Source organism: Cervus elaphus, chromosome 30 (genome assembly GCF_910594005.1).
Source record: "Cervus elaphus chromosome 30, mCerEla1.1, whole genome shotgun sequence".
NCBI classification, from domain to species: Eukaryota; Metazoa; Chordata; class Mammalia; order Artiodactyla; family Cervidae; genus Cervus; species Cervus elaphus.
The window spans coordinates 85,991,308-86,007,323 of record NC_057844.1 but is presented as its reverse complement, the minus strand read 5'-3'; the positions used below and the strand labels follow the sequence as shown (position 1 = coordinate 86,007,323).

Sequence of the window (16,016 nt, the reverse complement as noted above, 5' to 3'; positions counted from 1 at the left end):
TATCTGAATTTTCATCACTTCATGCTGTCAGACAGTGACACAGTAAGATAACCTTTCCCTGAAGATGGTCGGACAGTGTCAGTGAGCACTGACCACCCAGCTGGAGGTGCCAGGCTCAGCAACTCCAGGATCACGACTGAAGTTACAGCCGTGCTGCCTACATGAGCGTCACAAAGAGCCTCTACACACATACCTAGAGGAAGTAATGGGCAATTACTGACCCCAGACTGTAATTCAAATCCACAAAAAAAATAGAGTGCCAATAAAGGTGATTACATTTCATCTTTCTTCTCTTGACTGATAGGCCTAACGTATACAGAAATGTAATGTTCACTGCTAACAGCACAGAAGCTGTCTTGGAGTAACGAGTCTTAGAGTAAGGAAGTACACTGGACAGCAGCTTGGAGTAAGAAAGTATGGAGTCCTGGAGTAAGTAAGTGACACCAGATAGCATCTTGGAATAAGGACACTTGGAGTACGGAGTCTTGGAAGTAAGGAAGTAATGTGTCCTGGAGTAAGGAAGTGACGCTGGGTAGTATCTCAAATTCACAGGAACAAACGAAGAGAACTTGAAATAGTAAAAAAAAGGTCAGTGTAACAAAGGACATAAACATATACCTGCTCTCCTTCTCACAGCTTCCTTGGAAAACAACATTACATACTGAAATCATTACAACAGTGGATAACTGAGGGAAGCTGCTGTTAGCAGATCTGCCCAACCAGAAATACTAAAGGGAGTCTTCAGGCTGAAACAGAGAGACACTTAGACAGTAACTCAAATCCAAAGGGAAAAACAATTTGGACAAAACAACCACATAGGCAAGGATAAGACAGTATAAATGTATTTCTGTTTGCAGCTCTTCTTGAACTTGACCTACTGAAATTAAATTGGTGTCATAAAGTAAGAAACACATTTGGTGTTGTCCCTGGTTGCTGGCACAGACCTCCTAAAAGCCCGGAGGTTCCTGAGTGAGAGGTGTGTCCTTTTCATGCACAAGCCCCTCCTGATTACACCCAATTTACATTAATGGGGACTCAGAGCGAGGCTGGTCACCAGGAAGACCAGGTGCTGAGAGGACTGGAACTTTCAGCCCCATGCACAGACTTCCCGGTAGAGAAGCTGGAACCTGAACTCTGGACATGCTCTTGACTGTGAGATTCTGAGAGCTTCTGAATTGGTGAACACACCACGGTCCCGGGAGAGCTGTCGGCTGCATTCACTCCTACCCACAGACCCTGCACTGCCTTTTTCTTCCATTTGGTTCTTCCTGAGTTGTATCATTTATTATAAACAAAACACTTTCCAGAATTCTGTGAGTCATTTGGGCAAATAATCAGACCCAAGGAGGAGCTGTGCGAACCCCTGATTTATAGCCAGTCAGTCAGAAGGACAAGTGACCCAGGACCAGTGTGAGAACTGAACTGACTCGTAGGACTCCGGAGGTGTCTGGAGAATCAGAGAACTGGCTGCTAGTGTTGGAAAGTACTCTAGTCAGTAGTCAGTATTAATCCAAAGTCGATTGTTTAAGATGTTAATTGTAACCCCCCAAGATAATAACTAAAACCTCAAAAAATTTACCCTATGAACAAAACAGGGAATTAAAGTGGTAATTACAAAGTATCTAAGCAAAGAAAGAGCAGTAATGAGAAACAAAAGAAAAAAAGATGTAACATTAAAACACAGAGCAAAATGGCAAGCATAAATCCTACCTTATCACTAATTATATTATACACAAATGGATAAAACTCCAACAAAAGGCAAGAAATTGGCAGAATCAATAATAAAACCACATTCCAACTATTTGTTGTCCACAAGTGACACACTTTAGATTCAAAAGACTCAAGTTGAAACTGAAAAGACTGAAAGAGATACACCATGCAGATAGCAACCAAAATAAGCAGGAACGGCTACACTAAACATTAAATAAAACAAACTCAAGACAAAATCTGTTACTACAAACAACTGAAGATATTTTACAAAGATAAAAGGCTAAATCCATCAAGAATCTAACAACAGAGACCCCAAAAGCTAGTAGTAAAAACTGCCAGAATTGGAGGGGAAAAGACAATTCAACAGTTGGGAGACTTCAATAAGGAAATCAGCTGCCATCTGAAAACATGCTTTACACGACTTCACGTCCATGAAAGACCCACCTGTTTTGGCTAACCAATGGAAATATGAAGAGGGTATCTGCTTTTATGAGAAAGAAACTTTCCACAACTTCAGCTTTATAAAAGGTTTCACAGGAACACTCCACTTGTGAGGAGGGGAGACCCACACCCACTTGCAATCATGAATGAAATCACGAGGTGGAGGAGCAACAACAAACACAAGCCACGAACAACAGTGTGGCCCGGCGGGACTCGAGGCAGCCGAGCAGCGTGCGGGCGGGAGTGGGGCTCTCGGACACGGGAGGGCTGGTGTGGGGTGTCCTCTAGGACAGACGCGCTAGGTTGTAAAGAACCTCAAGGAACCTAAAACACTGAAATCACAGAGTATGATCTTCAGTCACACTGGAATTAAATTAGAAATAACTGAAGAAAATGTTGGAAATTCACAAATATCTGATAATTAAACAACACACTCTTAAATAACCAATGGCTCAAGAAGTCATAAAGAAAATTTTAACAGATGCATGCAATTTCAAACAATTAACCAAACACAGAGTAAGCTAAGGGAATACAAAGCTATTCTGACAAGGAAGTAAAACGGAGAAGAAAATAATGCTTATCCTGATGAGGTAATGTGAAAATTTAATTAGAAAAGTGCTCAACTGGGAAACATTAAAAGTGTTAGTCATACAATTAACTATTGGTTTTGACTCTTGATTAGTAACTAACAAGTAACTGTTAGTAATAACTATTCTGGGTTTGTGAGCACCAAGAAGAGCAAAATAAAACTAGCAGACTCTAGCATTTGCTCTGAAGAAACAACCCACAGTAAGTTGTTATTATTTGCTGCAGTTTACCAGATTGACAGATTAGGGGTGCATGCGGACACTGAGCCACGCTTCAGCAAAGCACTGGAAAGTGTCTCGAAGTCCTGGTGAACGGGATGGACTGGGTACGAGGACCATTTAGGTGGGTCAATAACTGGTTGAACAACTGTAATCTGGAGGACTGTACCAGTAATATGTCAGGCTCATGGACTTATGGACTGAATGTAGGTCTCCCCCCAAACCCATACCTTGGGCCCCATGCTGGCCCCCAGTGACTACACTCAGAGAGAGGGCCTGTGAGGAAATAATAAAGGTTAGATGAGGGTGTAAAGGTGGGCCCCAACACAACAGGGCTCATGCCCTACAAGGGACAGTAGATCGAGTCCCCCGTCTGTGCGGACACAGTGAAAAGGCAGCCACCTGAAGGCCAGGACGAAAACCCTCACCGGGAACCAAATCGGCCAGCCAGCCTCTGAGACAGGAGAAACCTGACTTCTTTAGTTTAAATCACTGTCTATGGTCTCTGTTATGGCAGCCTGAAAAACTAGGATTCTTAGGGAGCTGTGTCTTTTATAATAGTTTCATGGACAGCTAATTAGATATCAAAGTCATACACAGAAAATGCAATACACTTAAAAAAGCTGGGACCCTAAATAATATAGATGCAGAACTGAGTGCTGGTAAATCAAACCTAACAAATGCAATTCAAGCAAACAAGGTAAGGTAGCTAACTTTCACTGAGTGCTTGCTGTGTGTCAGAAACTGATCCCAGTCTGTAACTAGAATTTTCTTCACTACTCCTCACAGTCAGCATAGGCCTATGTGTTGCTGCTGCTCCCATTTCTCAGGAGGTGAGTAACTGGCCAAGGCCAGCAGGCACCCTGGCACTCCCACACCTCCCCACCAGAGGGAAGGCCGTGGTCAGCAGCAGCCTGCACGAGAGAACGGGGCAAAGTGAGACGAGTGCAAACCTGGAGAGTCAGCAGGAAGGACAGCAGGCTCCGCTCCGCAAAGCAGCACGCTGCCAGGGCTCAGCTAGTACCAACACAGTTAACAGGGAACCGGCAGGCTCAGTCCTGAATCTGAATCATGAATGAAGCCACAGAAGCAGGATACAAGTAATCTCCCTGCTCGTGGACCCTGCCACTCCTGTACAAGCACATGAGAAACAGCTTCCACCCTCCTCTGCTCCCTCAGCTGATGTGTGAGCTCCCCTGTGCTGGTCAGGATAAACTACTTGGCAAAGTCACATCAGCTTTCTTCCCTCACCCCCATAGCTACTTCACAAACATAAGCTACTAACAAGACACACTACAGTTTAGCGACCCAGTGGCCGAGACGGTGATAACGAAAGCCCACTTTGCTGTCCCACGCACCCTTTCATCAGCTGCGCTGCTGTGAAGTACGCGGCCATTGCTTGGTCGTGTTCACTCTCAACTGCGAACGAATGCCCGTACGCGATCCACGCCGGCCCGTAGGTCTTCTCCAGCGTCGTAGCTTTGCTAAAAGATGAAATTTCATTCACGTGTGTAATGTTTGAAGTTGTTAGGTTAATTTTACCTAAGTTGACTATTTCAAGGACATCAGAATTTTGTCAATGAATGAGCTGTCCATGTATTAAACACTGATTTAACACTGTGTTAATTCACTTGAAATAAAATAATGCTTAACAGTACAAGCAAAATTTTAAGTAATTTTAGGAGAGGTCCACAACTTCCTAGGTATGTAGTGGAACCCATTAGCTTTCTGCATAGACTTAACAAATATTAGTTAACCCAGGAGCTTCATTTCAAAGTGGAAGAGAGAATCAGTGGCAGCAGCAACCTTTTAATGAAGGCCTGCTTTGTGCCTCATATGCACCATCTAATCCTAACAACTTTCAGGATTATTTATGTTTTAAGGCTAAGTATATCGAGGCTGGAAAGATTAAGTGACACCCTACAGATGACTTGGGAGACTCACGCTGGTTCGATGGACAGGACTACATAATCTTACACACTCTTCAACTAGGTGACCCACAATCAGGAATAAAGACAGCATATCACAAAACGTGAAAAATAAAAAGGGTGACATTCCCACTTTCTTAGCATTTTATTTTCTAGGATTTCTTTTACCCAGATGGTCCATTTCATGCAGAATTCATCACTGAGTAAGTGCAGCAAATCAAAGCACAGTCCAAGAGAACTGCTATAACATGAATCATCCTGCTCCCAAAAACCACAAGCACATGTTTCTAAAGTGCTTAACACTCAAACAGTCAGAGTGCTCTCCCTAATTTTTCCCCTAGTGCAGGATCCTCTCCTCTCATCTCATCTTCTTAACAACCCTGGCATACAGCTACATCACTCCCCACTTCACAGGAGAGGGAGGGTCAGAGAAATGAACTCTCCCAAAGGAATCATATCTAGTAAGTGGCAGCATGGGGGCTAGAAATCAAGGCTGGTCCAGAGTTTGTGAACTTTACCATAGATCTGTTTTCTATTCCGTTCGTAATGCAGGAAGTCACAGGTATTACTAGAGCTTTTTCTGTACTTGAGTAATTGAATTAACACTGGCTAGGCAGCTGGACTGGGCTGCATGGAGCTCCTCAAGCTAATACCACAGCAGATCTTTACATAAACCTGTTGACTTTGCCAAGCATTCCGGTTGTTCTTTTTTAAGTATTTTTTATTTTATTTATTTATTTAGGCTGCACGGAGTGGCATGTGTGATCTTAGTTTCCACACCACACATCAAACCTGTGCCCCCTGTAGTGGAAGCAGAGTCTTAACCACTGGACCACCAGGGAAGTCCGCAAGAATTGTTTTACAGTCACATTTAGTGACCCTAACCTCACAAAGAGTTTTGTGTAATTTCACAATTAAAAAAGTCCTCATAGTAAGAGGTTAATACTATCTCTGTAAATAACAAACTCCCAAAATATTTCATATTATTCACTATTCATATTTATTCTAATTTATAAATAAAAATTTAAATACATCATAAGCCCCTTGAAGACAAGGTCTATACCACTGACTACTTTTATCTCCCCTTCCTCCTACAGCATCTTATAAAGAGCAGGGAACACAATGGATGCAACTGAATAAAATCTGAAGAAAACACTTTCTTTCATACTGCTTTTAACGTACTACAAATTACTGTATTAAAGCAGATAACGAAGAAATTACTTCCTGTAGGTTTACAACAAAGGGAGGAAGACAGTAAGTTCATACCTGAGATATCTTCTGGCATGTTCATTTTTATGACCAACCATGAGATAATAGCATCCCACTGCAAACCAAGACACCTAAAAAGTTTAAAATGCACCATGACCAAAGGGACGTAACCTTGCACTGGGAATCGGCAACAAGTCAGATGTCCCATCACACACTCAGCTCACGGCAGAGCCTTCCCGGCACAGGCCGTCTACAAAGGGTCCGGGGGGAAGAGAGACCAGACTCTCCTACAGCCGCTGCTCCAGGTGCCTCCCACCGTGCGCCTGCAGCATCTGAGGCATGAGGCCCCGGACTCGCCCTGTCTTCCGGGCCCCAGCTTGGGTCCACAGACTCCACCTCGTCAGCTAACTTCTCTTGCACTGATTTCTCCACTTTATAAACCGTTTCCACTATGGGGTGCAGATTATTCTCAGACTTAAACCCTGACTCCTGACGTTTGTCTTTAAGCACATAGTTTCTGATTCCATTTTCAATTTCTATGTTTCGTTCTGATCTATGGCAGTTTGGAAGACCCAGTGATTCACTCAGTGCATAATTCAGTAAGTTGTCATACATGCAACAGAAGAAATACCAAGCAGGTATTAACATTGCTTATGAAAGATATATGACTTTCACTTTCAGTATTTAATTTTTCTGTATGTTAAGTATTTTTAAATGATAAGCATATATTATTCCTATAATCATAAAAAATAAAAGATTTTTAAGTTATATACTAAAAAAATACTTTTGTGATTTGAAAAAGTGAACACTGCTTCTAATTATCATAACCATTAGAAGATTCTGCTCCAACAACTTAAAATAAAACATCTGTATCAACTTAAATTTAGCCTCTGTCTAAACACTAGTTAAGTATTTTCTTAAAGTTTAGGTAAGAAAAAAATACTATAAGGAAAAAAAGTTTATATTTACTTACAGGATTACTAGGATATAAATCCACCAATTTATGAGAAAGATAGAAAAGTTCTACATTAGAGAAAAAGAAAAAAAAAGAATAAAATTATTCATAGCAAGTAAATTTTAAGATATGAGTTTCCCCCAGTTACAACTCTTTACAATCATATAAATTGTGTTCTCATAGCAATAATTTTATACTTTTCTTTCTTCCTAGACACAAAATTCATTTATCGGATGCAACACAGAAACTCCAGGAGCAGTCGCTGTGGCTTCATGGACTCCCCGCCCCACCCCGGCAGTGAGTGGGCGGGCAGCACAGACAGAGCGCTTCATGCGCTTGGGTTACTTCCAACAGCCTCGCTTGTCTTAAAGCCCACGTCTCTTACTGCAGGGGCCTATTACAGACCATCTTAACCACCCACAACCAGCGTGGTTGACCAAACTCTCCAGTTTGTTGCATCAGCAAGGTGAGCTCCTCCTGACTGACACAAAGACCAGGGCAGCTAGAGAGCCTGCACCCCCAGCAGACTCGCAGGAGACGTGATGCTGCAGGTCCACGGACGGTACTTGGAGCAGCAAGCCCAGAGCTGGAGTGCCTGGCTACCCTTCTTGACAGAGCTGATTATTCAGCTTAAAAGATTTAAGGGCAAATATAGTCCAAACTCTAAATGTTTCTGAAATGCTAAAATACGGAAAACATTAACAAAAACTCTACCCCCTTACGATTCTAAAGTTACTGACTCTTGCCCTATCAGCTTTCTTATGGATTTTACAAGAAAAAGAAAAAGGCAAACTGCCAGCCAACACTCTAGAGTTATGACATCTTGGAGCACAAGTTACATTTAAAAAAAGGAAGCAGAAAGTAGGGATAAAGGAAGCATGCCCCGCCGCAGTGCCGAGACAGACCACTGCTCAGTCTGACCAGCGCTTCTCCCCCAGCTGCCACCTGCAACTCAATTACCCAGGACTCGAGAGAGAGAATTTCCAGTTACAGAATATTTTTGTTATCAAAATTCTTAGTTTTAAAATATTCTTACCATTTGCTTTATTCAGCTCTACAAGTGTTCCTATATGTACAGGTAAACAATTCGCATGGAAAGGATCTTTTTCCATCACTCTGAAAGTTAAAGCAGCATATCATGTATGTAGGTACAATGTAACAGCACTCATTACAATTAGCTATGTTTATTTAGATAGTCATTTCCACATTACACACAATACTGTGAGTTATAATGCATTTTTGGTTTCTTAACTCCATTATCCTCAGACTTTCTTAGTTAAGGTAATGATTAGGTTATAAATGAAACTGAAAATCCAGATTTACTCAGAAGCAATAAATATAAACATCACTATAAACATTTACTTTAAATTAACAGATATAATTTAAGTGGTCTAATTATTTAGAAGGATCAAAAATAATATGAAATATTAAATGAATCCTACTTGTCAATTAAAACCTTTGTGAATTCAAGGATTTTAAGCAAGCCCAAAGACAAATGTGAACTATGTATATAGAACTGACAGTGGAGGAGGAGGCTTGGCAAGTGAGCCTGACTCACTTGTAGGATAAAATAAAATAAAATAAAATCCCTGTAGGGATTTTATTCGTCTCTACTTCAACAAAGAATGGGCTTTATAAAACATGGGCCGGGATGGGATTCCCAAACTTGCAAATTATCACTGGGGAGTGACAAAGACACTCCCGAGTTAATGACACGAAGCAACAAATGTGTGCATGCCTCTGTCTGCAGACCGCTCTTCTGAGCCAATACCCGCTCTGTGCTCTGCAAAGGCTCACCCGTCAGTTGCCATTACTCAGAAAGCATGTCCCACACACCGTCATGTAAAGTGGACTATATGCTCTATGTTCCTGCACAAAAGAAGTGGGCGTACTTACACAGAAGTCAGCTTGTAGCACATTTTAAAATCACAGTTATAATAATGTCTTTCAGCTAAAGACACGACCACATCCAGATTCTCCTGCAAGCCATCTACAGACTCGGGGATGACAGTTTCACTAGGCTTATTATACTGAAAAAGAGGAGTGCAAACATGACTCAGTGGGAAGCACTGAAGGCGCACTCAACCCGACCCGAGCGCTTCAGCGTCTCACACAACAGGTGTGACGCTCTTGAAACTTCCAGCTTCGAGCGCTCCCAGTACTCCTTTCACAAGGCTGAGTCTTGTCTCACTCTTATCAGAGTCCCATGGTAGGAAGTATTTTACAAAGCAGAAGTACAGGAAGCGTAAGAAAAACCCTCATTTTCACACATCATCGTCCCATTATCTGACAGCTTCATCATTTAAAAATAAGAGTTGTTCCTGGGAGAAAGACGTATTTTTGAAAGCTTTGCTAGGAATCATATTATTTAAAATAACCTATGTGTATTCCTGAAAATGTGCTAAACTAATGAAAATTAATGTTTAAATTCTTAACCCATAAAAGAATAGAGGCCAAATTTAAAGAAAGAAATACTATACTTATATAAAGCAAATACTAACTTGGTGTTTTAACTTACCTTTTTCAACTTGTTCTCAAACAGAAAACGTAGCAATTCCTGTTCTTCAGTGCAGAGCTTGCTAAGAGGTAGTGATTGAAGAAGTTCTTTTTCTAAAAAATATTAACAAAAAATACAATGTCCTCAGTAATTATGGTGAAAAAAATCAGCAACAAAAATTATTCTTCTATATTCTAAGCATGTATCTTCTATATGCTTATTCTGGGTCTAAGCATACAGAACTCAAAAGAGGAAATAACAAGATCAAACGTACTACAGAAAACTAAGACCCAGCTGACGAGAACCGCACAACAGCTGTGCGCGAATCTTCGGGCAACTCCAGTCACCCCCAGACTTGAGAGCCACCAGGCCACTTTCCCAGCCTCGGCACGATGGACTCTGTGGGGACAATCTCTGCCCTCTACCCACTAGATTCCACAGGCAACCTCCAACCCCCACCCCCACCCGCCCCCAAGCTGAGACAGTCAGACTCTCCCCAGACACTGCCAAACGTCCTCCAGGGGACAAAGCCACAGGCTGAGAACAATGCTTTGGGCCAAAGTATGTCTGAGTCCTGTTAATACCGCAGCTCCTCTGCTTCTCGCGTGCAGGCGCCTGGCACCACTGGCCACACACTCAGCCAGTGGCTCTCAGGCTGTGCGTCACCTCAGAACCATCTGGGGGCTTTACACCCTCTGATGCCAGGGTCCTGCCACAGACCCTGACTTGCCTGGTCAGGAGTTGGGACCTGCACACTGATTATCTGTCAAACTCCTCGGGGTTTAAAGTGCAGCCATGCTGGTAATCACGGCATCAGACCCTGAATTCTTACACAACCTCAGGTCACCAGGAGACTGACTACAAGAAGCACCTCACAGTACTGTGTTCCGCAACGTGCTTCATGCTTGAAGACGTGAAGGAAGTGAATGGGTTTCTTTAAAACCTGTACATAGCCTGCTATGGAGTCTATAAATCTCAGGAAAAAAAAAAAATACAAACAATATTAATTGTGCTAAACATAAAAACACCTGGGTTTCCAAACCTTCTTGGGCTGTCAACATATGGTGGGATGTTAACAGATCAAATGCTTCAAAGCAATACACGTCAAGCTTCAAAGCTTCTTTATAGCTGTAGGTAGCGAGGGTTCGGTTGTCTAGAGCGTCATAGATTTTTCCTCGCAAAAGACAAATGGAACTCTTTATCTGTTGGAAAAATAAGTCACATACAAGTCAATACTACTCAAAGTAGTTTTCATCAAAAATCATATACTGTCCAAAGGTGAAGACTCTTTTTTTTTAACATCTAAAAGGATTCACTCCATCTCAGTGTCACACACAATATACATTAATAGAATCATAAAAACAAAGTAAAATTTCTGTCATCTATCTTCCCTAGGCTCCCTCAGGTCAACAAACCTTTATAACTAGGTTAAGCGTCACTGCCACTTTGTTCACACTTGTTCTGACTCAAAGAGGGCAACAGCTTAGAGAGAGCACACAGAGCACACACATACTAAGTAAACATGAGGACAGTCTGACGGGCGCATCTCAGGAACGAACCTCAGTAAGTACCAGAACACGGGCAGCAGTGCGGCACAGGTTAGGAGCTTGGCCGCGGGAGCCAGAGCGAGGCGAGCTCCAGCCCCAGCTGTGATGCTCCCAAGTGACCCTGGACCAGGCTCCAGCTGCTCACGCCCCAGCCCCCTCCTCATCTAACTCACAGCGCTGTAAGGGTCAGAGGTGGCACCCTCCGGAGCCAGCACATGGTAAGCGGATCACACAGCAGCCACCGCACCACTACCAATAACAAAAGGATGTAGAAACCAGATTTATGTTCCAGACTCTGAACCTCAAAACACAAATAAGTGCGCTTACAGGTTGTCCAGAGATGCCATTAGGCTTCTCAGGTGGCTTAAAGAATCTGCCTGCCAATGCAGGAGACGGGGGCTCTATTCCTGGGTGGGGAAGATCCCCTGGAGAAGGAAACAGCAACCCACTCCAGTAATCTTGCCTGGAAAGTTCCCTGGACAGAGAAGCCTCACAGGCTACAGTCCGTGGGGCAGCAAACGAGCAGGACATGACTGAGCACATATGCATGCAGAGATGCCACTAACTGGTAAGGAGATGAAGGAGATTCATCATAAAATCACAATTCAAAAATAGTAGAGGACATTATGGGAGAATCTTAGACCTATGCAGTATCTGTGAGTTATTAAAAAAAAACAAAACACACTCAATAAAATAAATACTGCATTAAAAATAAATCATGCATTTCTTAGCAGTTAATGTATAAGAGGTCCAAAAGTAATGATCCTCAACTCGCTCATAAATGTATTTCCTCACACAAAAAACAATGTGTCTCTTCAAAAGAAAAAACCTAAGAATGTTTAGTATTCCTATCATTATATGGTGAAGAGCAGAGTAACCAAGTTCCTGCATAGATATGTTACAAAGAGTAACTGGGATATGAAGGAATTGGTGGCTAACAGCTAAGTGATATAGGATCTCTTGCTGAAATTAAAAAAGAAAAAGTTCTCAAAGTGATTATGGTAAGGATTATACAGCTCAATAAATATACTAAAAACCAATGTACTATACACTTCTGAAGAATGAACTACATGTTATGTGAATTACATTTCAAGAAAGTTGTTTAAGAAAAGAGTAACAGTCCAGATTAGCACTCTGACTATGAATGTTATCTATTACATTACATTATATAATTTCTGCCAGCAGGAATTTGCAATTTCAGGCAGGTATGAAGTACATAAACTGAAATACAGAAAATAACACAAATAGTAACATCAAACCACTTCCTGGAAAGAACCAATCTAAGGTAAGCGAGGTTTCTTGGGGATACCTACAAAACACTGTCAAAACACAGTTAAGAAGGGAAAAGTGGAAAAGAATTTAAAACATCAATGGTGAGAAGAAAGAGCTTAAGTCTGCCTATTTGAGATTCAAGCATCTGAGGACACAATTACAACCTCTAATTGATGGCTCAGAAATGTCTTAAAATCTTTTGGGGTTGAGAAAATCAACTAAGTTGGCAACCCAACTATTTTAAGACAATTATACTGAAGTAAAAGAAGGTGATTTACATTTGCCCTCTCCTGTGGGCAATTCTTACTGATGTCACTGAAGCTTCTTACTGTATTACTTACTGAGGACTGTGACATTTCCCAGTCACTGGAGGGGTCTTTCAAGCCACTTTCATCCTTCAAACATTTCTCAAACAGCCGTTTGTTGATCGGCTCCTCCATGTCAAGAATATCAAGAGCCTGCTGATGTTCTTTCGCAGCAAACTGTAGAAAACAAAAACAGCCTTTGTCACTATGACTTCTGATACTAGATACACACAGCCACTGTAGATTTTAAAAGGTAATGAATATTGTACCCACTCATTACGTAAATTTAAAATGTTTAAAGTAGAATTTTCTTCATGCACATCAGCTTTTAGTAAATGGAGAATCGGTATACTGAATTCTCACACTCGTGAGGGATGCAAAGATTCACAGCACTAAACCTTTACCAAATAACGAGAGCATACTTACATGGCATCTAGCTGCAAGGTAGCGACATGCTTCATACAACTAGAAAAGAAATTAATCCATCAAAAAAGTAATCAAGAAAACATGCATCTTCAATCAAAAAGAAAACTATAACAAAAAAGAGATGAAAGTTATTTTCGTAACTCCTCTTTTACTCTCACAGAGAAAAAAGTCTTTTTAACTCATATTCGTCATGAACCTACTGTTTGCCAAGCACCAAGGATTCAAAAAGGAATAAGGACCTGCCTCAAGGAGGTTGTAACAGGGGAGACATAAACACAGCACACCGTTTCTTTTACAAGCTATGAAAGAATCGCACAAAAAAATACTAGCCAGTTGAATAAGGAAACACTTCCAGGGGGAGAAGGTTACTTGGGAGTTGGTCAGCATCCCAGCACTGAGTCTGAGTAGCTGTCACACATCTCAGGAGCTGCAGTCGGTGAGCATGACTGGATACACACTCCATGCACTGACGGTGGTGGTGGACGGTGGTGGTGGCTATGTGACAACTGGAGAGAAGTCACAAAGCGCCTGGTGGGGGGCAGGGGGTGTCCATGAAAGCATCTGACTTTAGCCTGTGAGTTAAAGTCACTGAGTCATGTCCAACTCTGCAACCCCATGGACTGGTCCATGGAATCCTCTAGGCCAGAATACTGGAATGGGTAGCCTTTCCCTTCTCCAGGGGATCTTCCCAAACCAGGGATCAAACCCAGGTCTCCTACACTGCAGATGGATTCTTTACCAGCTGAGCCACAAGGGAATCCTGCAGGTACTGGGAAAGCGCTGAGTGGTACTGTGAGCGTTGTAATCACATCTGTTTTAGGAAGACCACCCTATGAGAGTTTAAAGGATGAACTGGAGAGGAGGAAAGGGTGTGGGAAAGATGTTACTGAACAAAAGAGAGAGGCTAAAACAACAAAACAGACAAATTACAGGCCTGATGTGCAGAGTGGATATCAGATAGAAAGGAACAGCCCATACTTTCAGAACTATTTAGAAAACAGTATTGTCAAAACTTAGTGACCAGATGGTAGTGGGGGCGGGGCGGGGGGGGGCGGGGGTGGCAGGAGGGAAAAACAAAGTGATCAAGATTAGGAATAAAACATTTCTCTTTGACTTCCCTGGCGATTCCAATGCAAGGGACATGGGTTCCATCCCTATTCAGGGAACTAAAATTCTGCATGCCTCATGCCGAGACCAAAAAGAAACATACGCAAGAAATTTCTCTTTACATTTCATAAGAGAAACTGAATCCTTTAAAATATTCTTTAAAGTATTATCACATAAAAAAGAACATATACCTAAAATACTAATCTAACGACATTTTTAACACCTTTGGACTCACTTACTTTGTCCAGTTTCCGAGACCGAAGTGCATGAGCTGCCCTGTGATACTGGGCTGTCAGGTAAAGACACTGAGCCAACCAGTAAATGTCCTGGGGGTCCTCTGGAGGGAAAAACATAAAGGGTCAGAGGTGCAAGGTAAAGTAGAAAGTTCTTTTAAGGGTAGAGAAATGAGAAAAAATAGAATTTGTCACTTACCATGAGAGAGTGAAGCTACTTTATCTGCCCAAAATAGAGCACTCTGATACTGTTGCTGCATCATAAAAAGAAAAAGCAGTAATTGCCCTGGTTATTTCAATAATTTTACACAGATAGCTAGTACTACTAGAAGGCTTTAATACTATATAACAAACCAACATCTCAATACAGTATTTTTTTTTAACATGTATCAGTCATATCTCTAATCTTCTATCCCAGGTGAGTTTTAGTTCAGTGGTACAAAAAAAAAATAAAAATATCATTGGAAGACTGTTGACACACAAGTTGAAGAAGGCAGATTTTTAAAAAATTTATACTCTGCAAAAGTACATCAGAAGGTATCTAAGGAACTGGTTAATTCAAGTGATCACTAGCAAGGTTCTCAGTCCTTCCCTCAGGCCTCCTAGATGCAAACCAGGAACTCTGCTGCCAATCAATGTGGGAAGAGGGATGCTCTGGGAGGGTCACAGATCTGCCCAACCTTAGTGCCTGGAGGCTGAAAACAGGCCTGTCCCCTTCCTCACTATATCCCCAGAGACAGAGGAAAAGTGCTCCGGAAGCATTTGGTTAACTCATCTGACTTACAGCAAACCAAAATACAGCGTTCTGAATGTTGCAAACAACCGGCAACAATATTTCACATCCAACACCTAACAGTTTACAGTGAACATGCTTTTCTCTCCCCTTCTTGGTTTCCAATTTATTGGGACCACATACATTTTACAAAAACTAGGTGACATCGTAGACTAAAGGGATGCTGCTGATTCTGGAAATACGTCTTCCCTTAAACACTGATGCTCATTCAAGCAAAGGGCAGGGAGAAGAGGTGTAGTTAACGTGAACTTTTTAAAGTACTGATTTTGACACTACAAGTTTGTCTTTATCACTATTCACTTAAACTTGCCCAAATAAGAACAACTAGGCTTTAAACGTTTTCTATTTACTATCGAAGTTCACAAGCCACCCCTCGACTTGCGTTCAGTACGAAGCGTGTGCTGAACACCTCGGGCCGGACTGGGAGGCGCCGACACGTGCCCGGCTCGCGGCGCGCGGAGACGCCCGAGACCCAGCGCTCCCCGGCCGGCCTGCAACAGAGGCCGGCACTCGACGCCTCCTCCAGGGCTCCGGCCCGCACCAAAGCCCAGGGCCGCAGGACCGCGCGCCGCCAGGACCCGCGTCTCCAGAGCCCCGCCCGCGTCCCCGGACGGCCCCACCTGGTCCAGATACTGACGGACGCGCTTCCGCAGTCGCTCCAGGTTCATGGCTGCGGGGCCGGGCCCGGCGCGCTTGCCGCGTCCCGCTGCCCACCCGGCGGAGCCGTGCCCGCGCCCGGCGCCCGCGCCGACCCCACTGGACCGCGCGCAGAGCACGGGAACTTCCG

At 42.7% G+C, this 16,016-nt stretch overlaps 1 protein-coding gene across 1 annotated transcript in view; it reads right to left on the bottom strand.

Moving 5' to 3' along the window:
* CDC16 (cell division cycle 16) overlaps positions 1–16,016 on the bottom strand; it is a 26,713-nt gene extending 10,697 nt beyond the window's left edge. The window contains exons 1-12 of the mRNA XM_043891605.1: positions 15,850–16,016; positions 14,636–14,690; positions 14,443–14,540; positions 13,097–13,135; positions 12,707–12,847; positions 10,589–10,748; positions 9,568–9,659; positions 8,946–9,079; positions 8,086–8,165; positions 7,068–7,117; positions 6,152–6,225; positions 4,316–4,441 (exon numbers count right to left, since the gene is read on the bottom strand). Coding sequence (XP_043747540.1) covers positions 4,316–4,441; positions 6,152–6,225; positions 7,068–7,117; positions 8,086–8,165; positions 8,946–9,079; positions 9,568–9,659; positions 10,589–10,748; positions 12,707–12,847; positions 13,097–13,135; positions 14,443–14,540; positions 14,636–14,690; positions 15,850–15,897 — 1,097 coding nt within the window. The 5' untranslated portion in view covers positions 15,898–16,016. The remainder of the gene's footprint in view (positions 1–4,315; positions 4,442–6,151; positions 6,226–7,067; positions 7,118–8,085; positions 8,166–8,945; positions 9,080–9,567; positions 9,660–10,588; positions 10,749–12,706; positions 12,848–13,096; positions 13,136–14,442; positions 14,541–14,635; positions 14,691–15,849) is intronic.